Source organism: Drosophila persimilis, unplaced genomic scaffold (assembly GCF_003286085.1).
Source record: "Drosophila persimilis strain 14011-0111.01,24,50 unplaced genomic scaffold, DperRS2 tig00000191-arrow-pilon, whole genome shotgun sequence".
Lineage (NCBI taxonomy): Eukaryota > Metazoa > Arthropoda > Insecta > Diptera > Drosophilidae > Drosophila > Drosophila persimilis.
The window spans coordinates 5,758,215-5,779,416 of record NW_020825298.1 but is presented as its reverse complement, the minus strand read 5'-3'; the positions used below and the strand labels follow the sequence as shown (position 1 = coordinate 5,779,416).

The following is a 21,202-nucleotide window of genomic DNA, read 5'->3' as shown; positions in this document are numbered from 1 at the left end:
CTCTGCTATCCGGCATCCGATCGGAGTGCGGCATGTCTTTTCGTGATCGGGAGAGTCATGCCAATCGACTGCCATCGGAAAAAGGGACTTCCATTTCCTCACGATTTTCGCAAAAAATCATGATGGTTACATCATTAAAATTGCAAAAAATCGGCCTCATTTTCACAGTCGAGATTTTAATGCAGTTCGACAGTCTGGATTCTCACGATCCTGGGAGAGTTGGTCCTGCACCGATCTGCCCTTATTTGTCTGAAATATAGCCTTCCGAAAATTTTGATTTTGCATTTCATTACAATACTGGCTTTCCTGCACGCTATAACTCTGCTCTCTTTTCGTGATCCTGGGTTAGTTGGTCCTGCAGCGATCTGGCTCATATCATCATCATATCATTTTCATTATGATTAAAATACTTTCACTTTATTTAACCCTTCCTTTCATTTTAGCAGATCGCACCCTCCGGTTGATAGGAATACCTTTCGAATGCCGTGGTCACCGATTTGCCCACCATTGTTTACCAGGGGCATCACCCTTTTAGTCTTCCGGTCTTAAGAGCGAGTATGCGCTCGATGACGGCTATCCACTCCAGGCGCTTCACCGGCTGACATCGTGAACTCCGGCTGGCTCCTGCGCACGGGTATATTATTCCTGTCCCCTCACAGGACACAGTCCTATCCAAGCATTATCGAGTCGTACTCGAGACACACCTGTCCTATCCCAGCCAGACAGAATCGTATCCCAGCATGACAGAAGCGCACCCCTGCAAGATCCTCACCTAACAAGCCATCGTCATCCTTCAACCTGGCCAACGACAACAAGGACTTTGACTATGGCAATCAAGAGAGGGGCTACGCGGACTACTAGACTTTAGATAAATATCGTTGTTGTTATGTTTAAGGATATACATATACGTCCATTCATTTAGATAGTAGATACAAATTTGTTGCACTTTTATATTTATTTATACTAAGCTAAGTTATGATGAATAAAACTATTGAAAAATCATCCTTGCTGTATCCTGATTTGGGGCAAATATAGCGGGGAATATTGGGAAAAAATAGCAGAGAAAATTTAATATTGTTGCTTCTCTAAAATGTCCTTGATCCTTGAAAAGGACTCTATCAAATCAGGGACATTTTTTGGATCATAGGAAGCTATCGCACGTCCCGATCGGGCCACAAATTAACGCGAAAACTAAATATGTATGGTGGGGTTGTTGGATTCCTTACCGAAGGATCAAGGACATTTTTCTGATCACGTGGGGCCATGGCTCGCCTCGATACGGCCACACATAAGGCAAAAAACAAGATATATAGATCTGGAGAAAATATCCTTGATCCTTGGTCCATGATAAGTTTTCCTACAGATCAAGGATGTAATTCCGAACCCAGGAAGCTGTCGCACGTCCCGATCGGGCGTCAAATAACGGAGAAAAAAACAAAACTTGTTGTTGTCAACAAAAGTTTGTTTTACAACAACAACTCTCAAGTTGCGACCGCTCAAATTCCCAAGAACGAGAATTTCAGATCTGGGATACCAGGCGAACAGAAATCAGCAGAAGGTCGCTGGTTTTTTTCTTTAAAAAATGTGTTGCATACTTTTGGGGAGTTTAAAAACGGAAGAACAAAAAAATTTGTACAAAATTTAAAAAACCAGCGACCTTCTGCTGATTTCTGTTCGCCTGGTATCCCAGATCTGAAATTCTCGTTTTCGGCCATTTGAGCGGTCGCAAGTTGAGGGTTGTTGTTGTACAACAATCGACAGCACCAACTTTTATTGTTTTCTCCGTTATTTGTGGCCCGATCGGGACGTGCGATAGCTTCCTATGATCCAAAAAATGTCCCTGACTTGATAGAGTCCTTATCAAGGATCAAGGACATTTTAGAGAATCAAAAATATTAAATTTTCTCTGCTATTTTTTCCCAATAATCCCCGCTATATTTGCCCCAAAACAGGATACATCAAGGATGATTTTTCAATAGTTTTATTCATCATAACTTAGCTTAGTATAAATAAATATACAAGTGCAAAAAATTTGTATCTACTATCTAAATGAATGGACGTATATTTCCTTAAACATAACAACAACGATATTTATCTAGAGTCTAGTAGTCCGCGTAGCCCCTCTCTTGATTGCCATAGTCAAAGTCCTTGTTGTCGTTGGCCAGGTTGAAGGATGACGATGGCTTGTTAGGTTAGGATCTTGCAGGAGTGCGCTTCTGTCATGCTGGGATACGATTCTGTCTGGCTGGGATAGGACAGGTGTGTCTCGAGTACGACTCGATAATGCTTGGATAGGACTGTGTCCTGTGAGGGGACAGGAATAATATACCCGTGCGCAGGAGCCAGCCGGAGTTCACGATGTCAGCCGGTGAAGCGCCTGGAGGGGATAGCCGTCATCGAGCGCATACTCGCTCTTAAGACCGGAAGACTAAAAGGGTGATGCCCCTGGTAAACAATGGTGGGCAAATCGGTGACCACGGCATGCAAAAGGTATTCCTAAATGAAGTAAAAGTATTTTAATGATAATGAAAATGATATGATGATGATATGAGATAGATCGCTGCAGGAACAACACTCCCAGGATCGTGAAGATTCAAAGAATCAAACGGCATCAAAATCATCTTTGAAAATGATGCCGATTTTTGTAAAATTTAATGATGTAACCATCATGCTTTTTTGCGAAAATCGTGAGGAAATGGAAGTCCCTTTTGCCGATGGCAGTCGATTGGCAGGACTCTCCCGATCACGAAAAGACATGCCGCACTCCGATCGGATGCCGGATAGCAGAGATATAGCGTGCAGAAAACCCAGTATTCTAACGAATCCAAATCTTCAGAAGGCTATATTTCAGACAAATAGGGCCACATCGCTGCAGGACCAACTCTCCTAGGATCGTGAGAATCCAGACTGTCGAACTGCATTAAAATCTCGACTGCGAAAATGAGGCCGATTTTTTGCAATTTTAATGATGTAACCATCATGATTTTTTGCGAAAATCGTGAGGGAATGGAAGTTCATTTTTCCGATGGCAGTCGATTGGCAGGACTCTCCCGATCACGAAAAGACATGCCGCACTCCGATCGGATGCCGGATAGCAGAGATATAGCGTGCAGAAAACCCAGTATTCAAACGAATCCCAATCTTCAGAAGGCTATATTTTAGACAAATGAGGGCAGATCGGTGCAGGACCAAGTCTCCCAGGATCGTGGGAATCCAGACTGTCGAACTGCATTAAAATCTCGACTGTGAAAATGAGGCCGATTTTTTGCAATTTTAATGATGTAACCATCATGATTTTTTGCGAAAATCGTGAGGAAATGGAAGTCCCTTTTTCCGATGGCAGCCGATTGGCAGGACTCTCCCGGTCACGAAAAGACATGCCGCACTCCGATCGGATGCCGGATAGCAGAGATATAGCGTGCAGAAAACCCAGTATTCAAACGAATCCCAATCTTCAGAAGGCTATATTTTAGACAAATGAGGGCAGATCGGTGCAGGACCAAGTCTCCCAGGATCGTGGGAATCCAGACTGTCGAACTGCATTAAAATCTCGACTGTGAAAATGAGGCCGATTTTTTGCAATTTTAATGATGTAACCATCATGATTTTTTGCGAAAATCGTGAGGAAATGGAAGTCCCCTTTTCCGATGACAGTCGATTGGCAGGACTCTCCCCATCACGAAAAGACATGCCGCACTCCGATCGGATGCCGGATAGCAGAGATATAGCGTGCAGAAAACCCAGTATTCTAACGAATCCAAATCTTCAGAAGGCTATATTTCAGACAAATAGGGCCACATCGCTGCAGGACCAACTCTCCCAGGATCGTGAGAATCCAGACTGTCGAACTGCATTAAAATCTCGACTGTGAAAATGAGGCCGATTTTTTGCAATTTTAATGATGTAACCATCATGATTTTTTGCGAAAATCGTGAGGAAATGGAAGTCCCTTTTTCCGATGGCAGCCGATTGGCAGGACTCTCCCGGTCACGAAAAGACATGCCGCACTCCGATCGGATGCCGGATAGCAGAGATATAGCGTGCAGAAAACCCAGTATTCTAACGAATCCCAATCTTCAGAAGGCTATATTTTAGACAAATGAGGGCAGATCGGTGCAGGACCAAGTCTCCCAGGATCGTGGGAATCCAGACTATCGAACTGCATTAAAATCTCGACTGTGAAAATGAGGCCGATTTTTTGCAATTTTAATGATGTAACCATCATGATTTTTTGCGAAAATCGTGAGGAAATGGAAGTCCCCTTTTCCGATGACAGTCGATTGGCAGGACTCTCCCCATCACGAAAAGACATGCCGCACTCCGATCGGATGCCGGATAGCAGAGATATAGCGTGCAGAAAACCCAGTATTCTAACGAATCCCAATCTTCAGAAGGCTATATTTCAGACAAATGAGGGCAGATCGGTGCAGGACCAAGTCTCCCAGGATCGTGGGAATCCAGACTGTCGAACTGCATTAAAATCTCGACTGTGAAAATGAGGCCGATTTTTTGCAATTTTAATGATGTAACCATCATGATTTTTTGCGAAAATCGTGAGGAAATGGAAGTCCCCTTTTCCGAAGACAGTCGATTGGCAGGACTCTCCCGATCACGAAAAGACATGCCGCACTCCGATCGGATGCCGGATAGCAGAGATATAGCGTGCAGAAAACCCAGTATTCTAACGAATAAAAATCTTCAGAAGGCTATATTTCAGACAAATAAGGGCAGATCGGTGCAGGACCAAGTCTCCCAGGACCATGAAGATTCAGAGAATCAAACGGCATCAAAATCTCGACTCTCCCGATCACGAAAAGACATGCCGCACTCCGATCGGCTGACGGATAGCAAAAATATAGCCTACGGAAAAACCAGTATTTTAATGAAATGCAAAATCAAAACCTTCGGAAGGCTATATCTCAGAAAAAAGGGTTCCAGATTTTTGTAAAATTTAACGATGCGCATGCGTAGGAGCCTTTTATTAAGTTAGTTATCTTGGTTCATACTTTTTAATCTATAATATTATCCGGGTATGGATGGTTCCGGTTAACGTGTAATTACGCCACCGCTTTGATCGAGTAAGTCTTGCAGATTAATCTCCTCTTCATCATCGTTCTCCTTCTCCTTGTCCAAGAGCTCACCCACAGACACGGGTTTCGGTTCCTCAACAGGCTGCACTTTTGCCAAATGGTGTTTGTTGCACGGTTCACAACTGCAGCCTGTGGGTACTTCCAGGGACTGTTCTAGATAGTTTCCATCGGCACACTTTACCTTCACCAAGACGGTTCTCAAACCCGTGGCGGCACAGCAGCTGCACTTATCCTCAAACTTGATCAAAAGCGGATTGTACTTGAAGGCCGAATCGCAGGCACCGTCGCACTGGGTGACACCCTGGATCGGTTGCTCGTTGAAGCATTGCCCATGATCCTGGCTCTTGTATCTGATCAGCCTAACCGTGTGCTGAAGGGGTAGAGATACGGCCTGACAGCCTGTTTTATCCAGCGTCGGGGGCCTACTCTTGCACTGCTTGCAACAGCCGCCATTATCCACAAGATCCGCAAGCGGGCACTGGCTGACATCCGCACAGGTCTCGTGCGACTCGTGTCTGATCAGCTGACCGTCGAGGGACACGCAAGTGTACGTGATGCACTTGTCCAGACTGCGCCACTGCTCGTCTGGCTTGTACAGTTTGCCATCGTGATGGCAGCCCGTTGGCACGCAGGAGCCGCAACACTTGGCGCTATTCGTGTGCTCGTAGGTGTACCCGAGCGGACACTTTTTGTCACAGCTGAGAATGGTGTTCACTGTCTGCAACAGATAGCCGATAACCACGCACTCGTACGAGACGCACGGGTCCAGCGGATCCTGCCACTTGTCGCCTGTTCGATGGGCTTGCACCACATTGTCGTGATGACTCAGGCACTTATCCTTGGGCGGCACACTTTGTGTACGGCACAGCAGTCTCCGGGCAATTTCTCTGAGATCAGTTCATAGTGATGCTCATCGCATACTGCAGGCGGCTTTGGGCACTTGCTGAGCACACAGACAACTCGTTGTCCGGGACAGCAACCGTCGTCTACGGGTTGCAGTTCCTCTCCTGGTCGTAGTTTCACTGGAGAAGTAGGCTCACATTGAACCTTGGGCTTGCATTCTATAAAGGGAACACAAATGATTACAGTAAAATATCAGAAAACAAAAAACCCACCGCATATATAGATGGGACATTCATTGACATCCTTGTCCACAATTCGATGCTGGTCTGGACCGCAATCGGGCAACTTGGGCTTCTCACAAACGTGTCCAGGAGGCTTTTCAATGTTTCCCACGCATATGCGAGTGGGGCAGCACTCGTAATCCCTTTGCAGCACCACCTGAGTAAAGCCCTTCTGGCAGATGTGATCCGCATCGCGACCACACTGCTCCTTTTCACAGCTGACCTGTCCGCTGGCGAGACAAGTGCAATTTGTGCATTTATCCGGCTGCCAAACGTCGCCCACGTGACGGCCGTCGCCGCAGGTTATGCACTTGCTGGGGGATACGCATTTGCCGTGGTGAAGTACCTTGTCATCGGGACAGAAGCAGCCCTCGTGACGTTCTGTATGCAGGCAGCGTCCCTTGAAAATGATCGCCAGATTGCTCTGATCAACACGATCAACGCCAGTGTCACAGTTGACGTCGCAATCGCAGGACTTGTAGGACAATCCAGGCGGACACTGTGCCGGGCACTCGGCAAAGGGACGCCAGTCGACACAGACGCCAGCAGCGTTACACTCGGCTGCATAGGCACTGAGAGCGTCACAGATCACCTGCTTGTCCGTGGTGGCAGTGCAGGTGTCCTTCTGGCAGGCCTGAATGAATGCCAGCGGATCTACGAGCAAAGGACAACGGTCAAAGATGCCCGACTGTACGATCAGGTGATAGCAAAGATTGCGCTCCCGGGGCAGGGGTTTGCAGATCTGATGGCCCTGACAGGGACGCGTGTTAATGCCCAGCCGGGGTTCGTCTATCTGCCAACTGGTGACAAAGTCTATCAACCCCAAGGGACGCTGATCCGTAGGTTTCTTAAGGGGATTGATGTGCAAATCGTCTATGCTAAGGCCGTTGCAGTTGCCGCACAGACCCTCCATGCGACTGCCATACCGTACCGAAGGAACACTCAGCTACAGGAGGCAGAGATATGAGCTTGAGGTAGGATAGAGAACAGTTAATAGAGCTTACCTGAAACTGCAGTGTATTCAGATTCACAATCAACTCGAGCTTGGCTTGTGGCAGTTGCACAATCAGTTGCTGTTCCCTCTGTTGAATCACCTTCAGCCAGGTGGACTGATGAGGCCACAGGGAGACTTGATAGCCATCAGCCAACAGCTTCACATCCTGCGCGTGTCGTTCGATGTGGAGAGTGTTCTCTCCAGCAGTCACATGCAGCGCCTGCACGCAGCTTTCCGTCTCCGTGGGACCGCAAGGCTTGATGGTGGCATAGACCTGGAAATGGTAGCTGCCTGGCAGGAGCAGATCCCTGGTAACCAGATAGGTGCAGTTGCCCTTGAAGCTGTAGCTGCTTCCGTCGTATGTGACAAACTTGCTGGCCCCGAACAAGGTGCATTTGCAGTCCTTGCAGTCCTCGATGGGCACACATTCTTCACCTCGCCGCACAGTGCCCTCGGGACAGTAGCATCCGGAGAAGCAGGTCCTTGGTATGGATGGACAAACGCTGGCCGTCTGGCCGCTCTGGAGGTCGCCGCACTGCTGTTCGCAGCGTTGCCTGTAGCAATCGTGGTGTATAAGAGGGGGACGGCAGGTCTGGTTGCAGCGGTGCACACTCCTCCAGCTAGTCAGCTGCAAGTGTCGATTGACGGCCAGGCATTGACCAACGAATTGCTGCAGAAGATCGCAGCGACAGCTGCCCTCGGCACCGGCATTGGCCTTCAGGCACTCGCAGGTATTCTCCACGCACCGGCTGAGGAAGTCCTGGATGTTAACCGAGACGCTGCAGGCTCCAAACGAGGGATGTCTGGGAGGGATAAAGAAGGAAAAGGATATTGTAGAAGGATGCACTACATTAACAAGGGATCGCACTCGTACCTGACTGCTTGGCACATTTGTAGGGCTCGTTGCTGCAAATCCACGGGGCAGACCTGCGGCCGACACTTGTCCAGTGGCACCTTGCGGTCATACCAGGCATCCCCAAAGTCTGTGCTGCTGATCACATGTAATCTTTGAGGGGTACGCTTATCATCATCACTTCGACCATTGTAGAAGCCACACAACCCATCCACACGGCCGAGCAGGTCCTGGGAGACACCAATCCTTATGTTCCCACTGGCCGCATACTGCACCCAGAACTTGTGTTGGCGACAAACGACCACAATGGTCTCACCTATCTGGCTGATGACGAAGGATCGCCGGATGGCGTTTACCAAGGCCAAATCGCGTACACTGAACTCATAGCCGTTGAAGATCACCCGCTGGTTGGGCAGAATGCTGATGGTAATACCTCTCTGCTGGTCGCTAATGATCAGTGTCTTGGCCCCGCAGCTCGGCTGATCTGGGGCACACTGGAGCTGTGTGCTGATGGACCAACGATTACCGTCCGTATCCCGCGCCAGGGTGTGGCTGCAGATGTCATACTTGTAGACGGTACTATCGAAAGTGCTGAAAATACGTCCGGTTATGTCGCACGTATCGTCTGGTATCCGTGACCGTCTGCAGGTGTAGATGGGAGACTTTCCGGCTCCAATGCTGGAAGTATCAACGATTGGTTCGTAACCCTCTGGACACTTGGGATCCATGCAAGTCTTGTTGCTCTGGGGCAGGCAGCAGAAGGCGTCGCAAAGCTCCATATTCTTCAGATCTCTGGTAGCAATGTAAGGAGTGAGACCCATCAGGGCCTGCAGCTCTCGTGGCAGCTGGAAGTTGTATCCGTACAAGCTCAACTCTGATTTATCTTTGGTTCCACGTACGCCATTTACTAGCAACAGTGTCTCCGAGTCCAGCTCTAGCTCATCCCCTGCCTGATCCGTATCCGAATAATCGGAAATCGTGGGTTGTGCAATGCCAATCTTCTTTAGAAGCTCAATGATTCCCAGTGGCAATGCAGGCGAGGCCTCTGTCTCTGGCCTTTGTGGAATCAAAGGCAATTCATTAAGCTCCAACATTTCCAGTGTTAGACCTGACTCGCTTTGAGGCTTCACCACCGCCTCCTCCCCTTCAGTGGCAGTTAAAAAGGAAAGTACTTTACGGACCACTGAAGCAATCTCTGGGTTCTCCGAGGATTGCAGCTGCGATAGCCACTCCTTCAATGGCTCGATGGCCTGATCGATGTCATCATTTTCTGTAGAAACAGAGGTCAAGAGCATTTCGGATAATACTTTTGGTATTTTTCCCCTAATCTTGACGGTGTAACCGGGGGGACACTCGATAACAGGGCACTCTGTAGGGGGTTTTCTGGTGGTGGCTGTGCCGGAACAGAGGGAAAAACATTAGGCACGGATTAAAAATGGAACTCTGTCTGAGTCTAAGTGTCTTACGTGGCTGCAGCGTTGTCTGTGCAGGATCACATGTCTCATCCTCATCATCGGCACAATTCTGGACGTGATTGCACCACCATTCATTTGGAATACAATCCCCGCTGGTGGGGCAAAGCCGCAGTGGCAGCCATTGCGGACACGCTGCATGTGGGTCGGACAGGGTGGGCAGGTCTGTGGCTTGCAACTGATGATTCCCCCCAACAGACAGACGCACTCCTCGCAGTCTTTATTCTCGAATTTCGTTCCAATGGGATAGCTATAAAAGACAACAGCTAGACCACGAAGTACATACTTTCTCAATTAGATTCTTACGGCGTGAAGTTGTCGATGCAGGGGCAGAGATTACGTTCGATGCACTTGTAGCCAGACCAAAAGAGACCATCGCTGCAAGGGCAATCGCCTCCAGTCAAAGACGGCAGGTCGATGCCCTTGCAGACGGTACAGGGTCGCAGAATGGGCTTAGTAGTGTTGGCTGTATAAGTAAGAAGTTGATGAAGAGCCTATCATGATTGTATATCTCTATCACTTACGGTAAGGAAGGAAACAGCCCAGCGGCTCAATGCGCCAGTTGATGTTCTTCTCCCATCCCGTGGGCAACAGTCGTAGATATCGTGTGACCAGCGGTCGTACAAAGCCATTCGTTTGAATACCCTGGGCATCTCGATTGCCTTCAAAGATATGAGCATCTCCATTCGGTCCAGGCAGCTCGTTCCACACCAGCCTGTTCAGGGAGAAGAGTACGCGATAGGCGGTGACCCAGCCGTGGACTCCGCCCCGTGTCTGTACGGCTGTCACGTTGCGTGGCTCCAGGAAATCAAAGTCCACATACTCGTCCTGCTTGTTGGCCAGTGGACGCCAGCCCAGCTGGGAGCGGAACTGCAGCAGGTCCAAGAGACCCACCTGGCTATCAACCTGCGAGGATAGCCAAATACTGCTCGCGGTCACTTGATGGGGCTGCAGTTTTCCGTTGTCCACACCCAGAGGGTCGTCACAGATCAGCCTGTCGAGTGGTGGCTTCGTGGGCGGCAGAGGCGTCGTCCTATCGGGCACTGGAGCTGTGGTGGTTGGCACATGGTTGCAAAGCAGTAGATCAAAGCGCATGGCAATGACATTCTGCCATCTCAGAGGATAGAGACGCACAGACTTGGCCTCGATGGGGCGCTGGAAAACATGCGCACGGGCCACACGCGAATCCTTAGGTCCTATCAGCACCTGTGGCTCTCCTCGTTGATCGATCAGTTCGTGATAGCCCTCGCCATCCAGGCTGTACAGCACCTTGAAGAGCGTCACATAGTTGTCATTGTGTGGATCGCCGGCAATGAGCAGTCCATAGATGCCTTGCGGCCGCTCAAAGTCCACCTGTAAATATTGCGACTGATCGCTGATCTTCGGTGTCCAAGCCCCAGCATTGAGCTTGGGCTTACGGTGCAGACGGGCCAAATGCGCCACGTGGTCGTTGCTCAGCGAGCTGGAAGCACTGAAGGCACTGTCGCTTATAGAGGGTTCCCTCGTAAAGAAGCGAACCATGCTGCACAGAAAAGAGAGGTATCACTGTATTAACACTGCATTATTCTGGGGACCGACTCAGCTGCCCAAGAACAACTTTTTGGTGCCTTATGAAAAATCTTGCTTATACGTACCTATTTGTTGGGCACAATACAGGCGGAGTAAGAGTTGTGGGTATCAAAGGTAATGCTGTAGTCGTGGTGTGACCTCCAATCGGTGCTGAAAATGAAGAAGGAAATATCAATGAAGTGCCTCATTCCGGGTAAGTATATTTACTTACGCGCCTCCGTGGTGGTCTTTTTTGGGACGCACACATATTGATTAAACACACATTGACAGTCGAACTGATCATTGATAATAATCCCATGTGGTTGCACGTACTTATCATTGTCGTCGTCCAGGCAAGGACAGTCATCCTGATCCACACAGGTGTTCTCATCGCGCCAGAACTTACCTAGGGCCCTACAATCCGGCCGCTTCTTAGGCACGCATCCGCCCTTGCAGTGTTCGCCGGGATTGCAGAGCCCTCGCTTAATCAACTGCTGGCCAAAGAAGTGGCACGTGTGCTCGCATTGGTTGGCGCAATCGTTCCACTCCTCATCGTCGCGACAGCGGTCGGTTATCTTGCGGCACTCCGGCCTAATCCGTGATACTATTGAGACCTGATCGCAGGCACCGATGGCCGTATTGAACATCAGATTGGTGCCACAAGAACCGGGCACCCAGTGCCAGTTTGTATTCCCGGGAATGTGCTCGCAGCGCAGATACTTGTAGCAGTCCCCAGGGTACTCCTTGAACATCTGGAACGATGGATCGCAAATCTCTGTGGGTGGTGGCGGCGGTGGTGGCGGCGGTGGGGGCTTAGCGGTGGTGTATCCATCATCATCGCACAGGCAATGTACTCGAATCTCGTAGTCGTGGCATTTACCCACACAGACAAGACCCCGATCCAGGTTGCAGACGACATTATCATCCACAAGGTCGTACGACTGTTTGGTGTCCTTAACGCGGCATTCGATGCTGGTCATGTACTCCCGATTGCAGGTGCCGTAAATGGACTCGAAGCGATCGAACTTGGGCAGCGGTTCCACATCGTTGAGATTAATGCCACCCGCACTCGAGCCACGATCCAACCAACGCGACCAGCCGCGCACACAGTTCTTGCCCCGATCTTGATTTGGCACTGTTCCTGTGCCCGTGACAGATGGTCCTTCAGTGGTTACGACGGGTGGACAGGGCTTGCCACTACACACCTCCTTCTTCTTGGAGCAGCGACAGGTGGCACAGTCATCCGTGTAGGTGATGTCGCCCTCGTAGTATGTGATGTCCTCCCGCACCAGACACACTGGCTTGCACTCCGACCTGGGCACGCACACCGTGTGGGTGTCGTTTAAATATATCTGACCCGGCGGACAGGGCTTGATCAGGCAGCCCTCGACGCAGTTCTCGTGATGACACAAACGCCCCGAATCTCCCTGATCTAGCAGATTATCGCAGGTCTCCACAGGACAAGCTGGAGTACAGGCACTGTAGTCCGAGCAATGGGTATCACATTGCATGGCTAACCGGGAAGGGGACGATCTTAGCATGGGATATCAAGGGAAGATGAAGGATCTGTAGTACTCACGACAAAAGTGGGGCGTACGCCAACGCACGTTGATGCTTTTCTGGGCACAAGCATCGGCATAGGCAGCCACAGCCGTGCAGAGGCACTCGCAGTCGCCACCCTGATCGCAGGAACAGGTGTCAAAGATGCAGCGTTTCAGGTAACGCTCCAGCGGCACCTCCACATGGCAGGCTGCGAATAGGGGCGACTTCAGGACACTACATTGCAACTCGGACCAGGCACGACGCTGTGGATTCCGCTGACACGAATCAAACAGTTGTTGGGGCAGCACGCACTGCTGATGCGTCCGCCACGAGTGACCAAAGAGCGTGGGCTCTGTCTCCTGTCCCCCCGATGGGGGTTTGAAGTCATCCAAGCTATTGCCATTGTTGTTGCCACATAGTCCGGCAACACGGCCCTGCCACTCGTTGCCAATCTTCACATAGACGCGGGTCCCCTCGTCCCATTTGATCTGCAGATGCAAGGAGAGTACCTCGACGACAACAAACACTCCCGCCTTGTAGATGTGGAATGAGCTGGAGGAATGAGAGCTTATCTGCTTGCGAAGACCTACAAGAGATCATATATTTACGGAGTCGAAATGTGTTTTGGCCAAAGAACCCAACATTTTATAAAATGGTTTGTCGATGCAATATGTACTAACCTGCTATAGTCGATGTATTGGAATCCGTTGCATAAATACCGCCAGCGCTCAGCTTTAGCTGCTCCTGACCCTGGCCCTTACCCTCACTTGCCTTGCCGCTCAAATTGATCTCCAAGGACTTGGAGCACGTCACACCCGATGAGCCGCACAGTACATTCTGTATGACAATGGAGAAGCCAAGGCCCTGATCGTTGACGCCCTTGGACAGTATGTAATCGCACTCGCCCAGGAAGTCAAAGTCCTTACCATCGAAGGTGCTGAAGTGAGAGTCACCCCAGATACTGCAAGAGGACTCGCAATCGTTGCGGCTGCATTTCCAGGAGCCACCCTGGCAAACGCACAGATTGCACAGCTCTTTGAAGGTGTCGCCGTCATCAAAGCTCCTTCCCGCATGGTAGCAGGAGCACTTCTCCGATGGCACGCACTGCTGGCGCGTCACATCGTACACGTAGCCATCGTCACAGACACAGCCGGGACGACAGGCGGCAGTGTCCGGCTTGAAGTCATGCATGTTCTTGCATGTCCTGGGCTCTTTGGGGGCACAGGAGACGAACTTGGCGTAGGGAGTCTTGGCACACTGTTTGCGAAGGTTGCCTAATGGCGGATAAACGATTAAGTCATCCTTGTCCGCATCGTGGCACTGCCAAAGGCCATCCAAACAGGTGCTAGAAAAGACATTTGGCTTTGGATTGGATATCTCATCCATTACTCATATTATATATATCTACCACAATTGCTGGACCCGAGGACCCGGTCGCACCTCCTTGTAGCCTGGCTTGAAGCTAATCCCCTCGTAGTGGCATGAGCACGCCTTCTGCGGAACACACTCCTGCTCGTCGTTGAGGAAGTGTCCCTTGGGACAGCGGCAGCCTTCAATGCACTGGCGCTTGCACTGATCTCGATGCTGCAGATCGTGGCAGCTCAAGGCGCAGGAGTCACCGCACTCGTCGTACTCCTGGCCATCGGGACACTTGATTGAGCACTGTTTGATCGATTGCCGCCAGCTGGTGTGAATGCCATTCCGTACGCAAAGATGGGCATAGTCGGCAAGCAGCTCGCACAAGGCCTTGTTGGTTGTAGCCGGACTTGTGGTGGAGTCCTTGGCGGCACATATATCGGCAATACAGTCCTCGTAGTGGCTGGTAGGATCTACAGCCCAGTGGCAGGGCGAGAAGGTGTCGGATCTGAGCAGCGAGCAAATCTCTTCGGCTACCTTTAGCTGTTGGGGATTCTCGGAGCAGGGTGTGGGCGCCACGGGTGGCTCTGGCTCTGCGCACATCTCCTTGGTCCGCCATTTATTGGCAAACGCCACAGCGGTGCCTTCGTAGTCACCGTCGGGCGTGAGGAAGTCGTCCTTCGTGTTGTCGTTGAACGTGCCACAGAGCCCGGCCGTGTTGTCAAAGTAGCTGTAGGGTGCATCAATGTGAACTGTCGATTGGCTGTTCCACCACACCACCAGGCCGTCGTCAAAAGTGACCGTCAGGAAATGATGGCTGGCCAGTCGAAGCACCACTTCACAGTTGCCCAGCTCCAGTGGGAGCTGCGTCACAGCCTCACCGTTGACAGAGCTATGGAGCTTCTGGTCCAGCTTGATGACCGTTGGACCGCCATCTCTGAGGGTAAAACGCAGAACTATCGATCTGGTGCAGGAGTGTCCAGTGGGCGATGGCTCCACAGCTTCATCGATGGCCCCAGAGCACTTGATGTTTTCGCCCTCCACTGAACGACTGGAAGTCTTGAGCAGGAAGTAGAGGCAGCGGCCCTGAAAATCGTAACGTTTGCCATCGAAGGTGCGATAGTGGGGATCCCCAAAGGCCGAGCAGCGTTTGTCGCACTTGTTGTCGGTGCACTGCCACTTCCCCGAATGGCAGAGGCACGTGTTGCAGTCCTTTTGGTGCTTCTCCCCGGGCTGGAACTCTCGTCCCCGCAGCTCGCAGGGACACATCTTTCGTTCGATGCACGTGTCCCTGTACTGCAGCTTGCCTTCGGGGCACTCCTTCATTCTCGCAGGTGGGCTGCGATTGCGGACCACACGTTTGGTAGATGCGGCCACCGCTGCAGCTGATGGGACACAGCTGAAGATTGCGCCAATCCTTGGCTGGCTCAAGGCCCTCAAACCGACACTCGTCCACCAGCGACTGCAGGAGATTGCAGCTGCAGTCCTGACCATCATCACAGGCACATTGGTCACTGATACAGGTACGCAGTAGAGTCTCCTGGTTGAACTGCTCCAGACAGGACTTTAGCTTAAGATTGTACAGCAGATCCTTGCACTTGCTGACCGCCTTCTTATGGCGATCTCCGTGGCACTGAGCCAAATCCTCATCGGGCTCGAGGACACACGTTTGGTCAGCATTGCGCCAACTGTCGGTAAAAGTGCGAATTGCCTTGGACCCGCTGCCTGATCGGCTCATTAGATCGTTGTCACAGTTGCCATCGAGATGCCCACAGAGACCTCCCAACTTTTGCCAGAGATCGACACTGGCGTGCACCGCGAGCTGCTGATGGTGATCCCAGATTAATTGCAGACCCACCGACTCAAGGTCGACTTCAATGTGCTGAGCGAACGTCACTATCTTCATGCCCAGCACCTGGACGGGCAACGAAAGCTTCTTACTGGGCGTGGAAAGAGTCATACTTCCATCTGTAATATAATCTCATATAAAATCCTCTTTGGGGAGCATATTTATCCACACTTACTGAGATTCTCCAGCGTGTATTGCACGGACTGCCATTGGATCTGAATAGTCACTGGCGATGTGCTTGAGGGGCTCTTAATGGACACATGGAATGCCCCATAGATCTTTTCACTGACCAGAGTGTGCCTACGCACAGTTCAGTGGCACCCTATACAGCAATCCGTCAAAGGTTCGTATATTTCGACCATTCCAAGAACTGCAAACCGACGGCTTTGGTGCCACAACAATATCCTTGCGGGGCTTCGGACAGATTATCCGGCCATGGGAGGACGTGTCCACCAGTTATGGTTACTGTTCCATTTGTCTGCGTGTCGGAAGTGCTGATGTGCTGCGAAATGTTTCTATTAGGAGCTGTTCCAAACAGAAATATTTTGTTCAAATAAGAGCAAAGAAAAAGTTTCATTCACATTCTGATTATCTTATCGGTTACAGAAATTTTGATATTGATAAGAAAATGCAACACTTACGATAAATGCACTTGACCGCTGGTGTGGGCTGAAACTGGCCAGTGCTGTAATCACAGACGTATAGCGACTGCAGCGTACCCTGGACACTGACTCCGGGTAAAGATGGGCAGGTCAGCCTACACTCGGAGCGATCTGGGGCGTGGTCGCATTGAAAGTTGCCATTGAACGTGGTTATGTTGCAGCTAGAGACTGGATACTGGCACTGCTTGCCCCGGAAGTTGGGTGGACATTCACAGACATTGGCCGCAATGCACTTGCCGCCGTTGAGGCAAACCGGAGAACATGTTGCTGGAAAATGATGAGTTTTTCACAATATCCGTCTAAGTGGAAGAGCCTGTTGCCCGCTGTTTCTTTACCCTCGCAATCCGATATCTTGGTGTGGCCTCCAGCCAAATCAATGTATTTGGTACCCTCACACTTCAGCAGAACCCGACTGCGGCCATCGGCGAGGGAAAATCCTCTGGAGCACTGTACCTCACAGGTGTCGCCACGGCAAACGGTTTTCGAATTCCTGGGCAGCTGAGGCGGCTCTTCCGGACACGCGAACTCCTTGTACTTCTCACAGCTGACTCCGCCGTAGCCCTTGCGACAGTGGCACACCTTCTCGCCGTTGCAAATGCCACCGTTGCGGCAGATGCAAGCACCATCGCAGTGCTGTATGGTCTTTGCCGTGGGCGCTCCGTTCTTAATGCCCCAGGTGCCGCGCCTGCAGGAAAGAATCATTTTGCGGACGTTCGGCTGCTCCCCATAGAAGTGGTTCTTGCCGATGCAGCTGACTTCGCACTCGCCGCCCTCCGGCGTCTTCACACAGTTCACATCGGTGTTTATCGGAAACTTGTACTCGGGACAGTTGGGAAAGGGTTTCTTCACTTGGCTGAACCAAATGTCGTGTGCCTTTTTGGGACCCCAGTTCGGGTTGCTGGAAACGCAAAGATTGAGAGACGATCTCCAATTGGTTATCCTTTCACTTACTCGGCCACCCAGGTACGTGTTGGCTCCACACTGTAGCAGATCACACTGCTGAGTAGGGATGCCGCCAGGATGCACAGTCCTGTATCCATGGACCAGCTGGGTTGAGTCCTTTGCAAGGACCTGTGAGTTATTCCTTGTGTTCACTTTTCTCTACTTTTCCACGGATCAATCACAGAATTACGACTAAGAGGAAGTTTCTCTGGGCCGTGGTTTTTATACCCAGAAACACTGAGCTGTGGAAAAATAGATCTGGAGTTATCAGAGTCATTCATACTGCATCTCTACTCATTGTTCTTTTATTTTTGAAGGTTTCACAGATATCGTTTGGTTTTTTTCGATTGTTTGAGAATATTTGAAGAAACACCAATCTTAATAATTACTTAGTGCGTCCCAAAGATAGGGGTGTTACAATGGGGTAATTTTTGTTACTTAGAGTATAACCAGATAAAAGGACTTCCGGTTTGAGAGCGACTTTAAGTTCCAGCCATGACTTTGGCTTGGGTTTTTGTACGACATTAAGGGAATACGTTGCAGTGTAATATATATTTAATTTCTTAATAAAGCATCTTCATATTGGACGAACCATCATCTGAATTATTTTATTTGAATAGTCATTTCGGTAAGAGTCCCATGTCACTCCATTCCACTTCATGCCAGAAACGGTTCCCCTCACATACAAGCCGAAAAGATTACTGAAATTATGAGATTTAAGTCAAAAAATTTAAATATGTATCTATGTATTTACATACCTATCTCCACAGCTTTGGTGCCACCAGGGACCCCTGCGTTCCGTTGCACAGTTACCTTTTTTCCAGGAATCATTGTCCCTGTCGTAGGTCGTAAATTTTTGATTCCTGCATTTATGCATCGAATCACCGGCATCTCCACTAAAACTTCCCAGCCTTGACATCCGATACGAATCATTTTCACTTTCGATGATGATTTCATTATATTTCGCATATCTCGTTCTTCCATCGAAATCCTCCAGGTGTACGTACAGCTCTTGGGGCCGTGACTTTGTTATGGCATGCAGCTTATCCATTCCTATGAAAAAGTCGCCTGTGATGTTCCCAAATCCCCTCTTATACGCCTGCCAGGCGCGAAAAAAGTACAGATCTTCGTTTGTTCGACGGGCTATCACAGTCCAACCGGGACCAGCGATCTTTGCATCGCAGGAAACTTGAAAAGGTTCTAGGTTTCCTACCTGTACGGTATATATACCGTGGGCACTGGGATCAAAAGGACATGTACTATAAGGAACATCACCACTGTGTGATGTGTTTACAAAACTCTGAAAGTAGATTTTTCTTTGCTATTTTTTAAATAAAATACAACTATACTGTAAGATTTACCACTTCTGCTGCTAGACCTGTGCTTTTGCAGAAAAAACGAGGGGGAACGTTGTGAGTTGCTGCGGACACCGCAACTCTACAGTTATACCCGATACTAAGTCAGTATGGCTCTCCTCCGGCAGACGGCGCTAATATTAAACGAAACGACGAAGAGTGTGTGCGAGAGAGACAGAAAATCAGTCTGAGCGTGACGTCGGGCGCTGCGTAGCCACTGAAAATTGTTTTTTTTTCTTTTCTGCTATAAAAATTATCCGATCTGATCCAAATTCAGCAACTGGATAGATATGGTCATTCTCTATGATTCTGCGTTTTTAGTTTTCTCGAATCTGCAATATTGTGGATGCAACAGATTCTCGTCCTTTGTGGGGGCGGAAGGGGGTGGGGCGAAATTCTGAGATATACGTTTTATAGTGAGATCTAACAGAAGTGCGGATACCAAATTTGGTTACTCTAGCTGGATATGATTCCGCAATCGACATTATTGAACTTCACTGCGATGATATGGGTTCATTGTCTGTCGTATGCCAGCATTGCAATGCATTGAACTTTCAATCAGAAGCCACCGGTCTTTGTTTCTCTATGGAAATACAATCCAATAAATGGAAACAGATCAAATCTAATATACATATACAAATCTCATAAACGGCTCGACCGATTTTTATGAAATTATATTTTGGTAAAAAATCAATGCCTCCATTTCGCGAATACCAATAGCAAACTACACATAAAATATATTACGTAAATTACACAAGCTATAAGCTAAGATAAATATGATCAATTTTGGGATTATGTGCTATAGAAATCGATCGGATGGTGGCAAGGTATGTGTTGTTGTTTGTTGCCTCGATTGCATCGCATCGAGCGAGTCGGCTCAAATTAAAAATGTGCCTCTCTTTTTTTTTACAAGGTAACGTAACGCCTTCCACTCGCTAACTCATTCTCTGTCTCTCACACACACACTCTCCCTCGGGCTGAGTATCGGGTATAAATGTAGAGCCGCGGTCATAGTCCTTAGAATTCTTCCGAGGATAAGTTTTGACTAATATATTATCGTACTTACTATCAGACTTCTCCAGCTTTCTGAATTCGATGCGCTGCTAACTGACGTCCTTTTTCAACAAGAACAACTTGTTTTCGAAATTTTGTATTCGTACTTTAGGTACTAGCATCATAACAACAAAGTAACCTGCCACTTTGAAAGGACTTTGAAATCAAACTAAATTTTGATAGATCATACACAAATTTCGTCCAATGTATTTGTATATACACATTTTTGTAACACTCAAATCTAAATTAAATCCGAAAAATTTCGATTGTGCGTAAGAACCATTACCTCGTAATTAGCTTTCGGTCACTAAAATAAAACTTAAGGTCCGTTTCAGAATGGTTTTTATCAAAGAGTGGTGTCGGCAGATCATTTGCCTGTTTCGCCACAACCACGATACCCTGAGTAAGTGTACCATTATGTTCGTGATGCTGGTGGGGATTCTGGACTATAGCTACGTGAAGAGCAACTGCGATCTGCTGTGGTGGAAGAAGCAGCTAACCGACCTGAAAGTGGGCCCCATGTTTGCTTTGCTCTACATTGTGACTTTTAAAGTGTCACTCATCCTATTCATGACATTTTGGAGTTACACGAAAAAGATAGACAGGGAGCAGGAGAAGAATGACATGCCCATCTCGGAAGTAAAGCGACGCTATCGTCGCTTCATTATGATGCGTCTGCTGAAAGCATTTAATGACTTAGTAGAGGAACGTCACCTTCTCAATCTTACTCATTCCGGAAACGTAAAGAAGCGGTTTCTCAAGAAGCACTCGAAATTTATCAAAGAAGTGGAACTCTTTCGCTGGAATGCACGCAAGCTGTACGAGCGCACCGATGATCATCTGTCTTTGCCCCTCCACCAGGTGCTGACCGTTGACGATGAGCTGGAGTACCAGCTCCTGCAGAGCGGTTACGGCGACCGCCTGACGATGCTCAGAGATGTGGAAATCCACCAGATGGTCTACGGATACCAATAGTATACGCAACTTGCCAGCAGCAGAAATCTTCCTCTCCCCATTTTAAAATACTTTTCAATTAGATTTCCACTGATTACTTTACTAGGGATCGCGCTCGAATTTGAGATGAATAAAAATTCCTGGTAAAAATAATCGCTCTTTCTGGTTTGTTTCAGCTTGGCTTAATCGGATGACAGGTATTTTACAAATAAAACCATGTTACCGCCGGCTATCAGTTATCCGACTATCCGAGCTGGCGACTAGAGCCGGCACAGCAGCACTGGCCCATGTTGAAGAAGAGGCCGAATTGGGCCGTCTCCACGGATAGAGTCAGAAAGGATAATGTTGGGGGACTTGCCGCCCAACTCCAGGGTCACGCGCTTCAGGTTCGTGTGGCCGGATGCCAGT

General features: G+C 49.1%; 3 protein-coding genes across 3 annotated transcripts; 1 reads left to right on the top strand and 2 right to left on the bottom strand.

The window, feature by feature from the left end:
- Positions 1–4,964: 4,964 nt before the first annotated feature.
- Positions 4,965–15,885, bottom strand: LOC6589513 (hemocytin). Its single transcript, XM_026988226.1, has 15 exons — positions 15,426–15,885; positions 14,032–15,364; positions 13,304–13,968; positions 12,661–13,209; positions 11,314–12,594; positions 11,168–11,252; positions 10,058–11,055; positions 9,840–9,999; positions 9,528–9,783; positions 9,430–9,454; positions 8,083–9,331; positions 7,219–8,011; positions 6,206–7,160; positions 6,051–6,151; positions 4,965–5,979 (listed from the first exon to the last, which is right to left on the bottom strand). The coding sequence occupies exons 1-15, from the start codon at positions 15,883–15,885 to the stop codon at positions 5,047–5,049; spliced, it is 9,843 nt and encodes a 3,280-aa protein (XP_026844027.1). The 3' UTR covers positions 4,965–5,046.
- Positions 15,886–18,009: 2,124 nt separating this feature from the next.
- LOC6589514 (ficolin-1) lies at positions 18,010–19,272 on the bottom strand. Its single transcript, XM_002015152.2, has 3 exons — positions 19,243–19,272; positions 18,191–18,732; positions 18,010–18,133 (listed from the first exon to the last, which is right to left on the bottom strand). Exons 1-3 carry the CDS (start codon positions 19,270–19,272, stop codon positions 18,010–18,012), a joined length of 696 nt encoding a protein of 231 aa, XP_002015188.2.
- An 877-nt stretch (positions 19,273–20,149) lies between these two features.
- Positions 20,150–20,947, top strand: LOC6589515. Its single transcript, XM_002015153.2, has one exon. It carries the CDS (start codon positions 20,177–20,179, stop codon positions 20,813–20,815), a length of 639 nt encoding a protein of 212 aa, XP_002015189.1. The 5' UTR covers positions 20,150–20,176; the 3' UTR covers positions 20,816–20,947.
- The last annotated feature ends 255 nt before the right edge of the window (positions 20,948–21,202 follow it).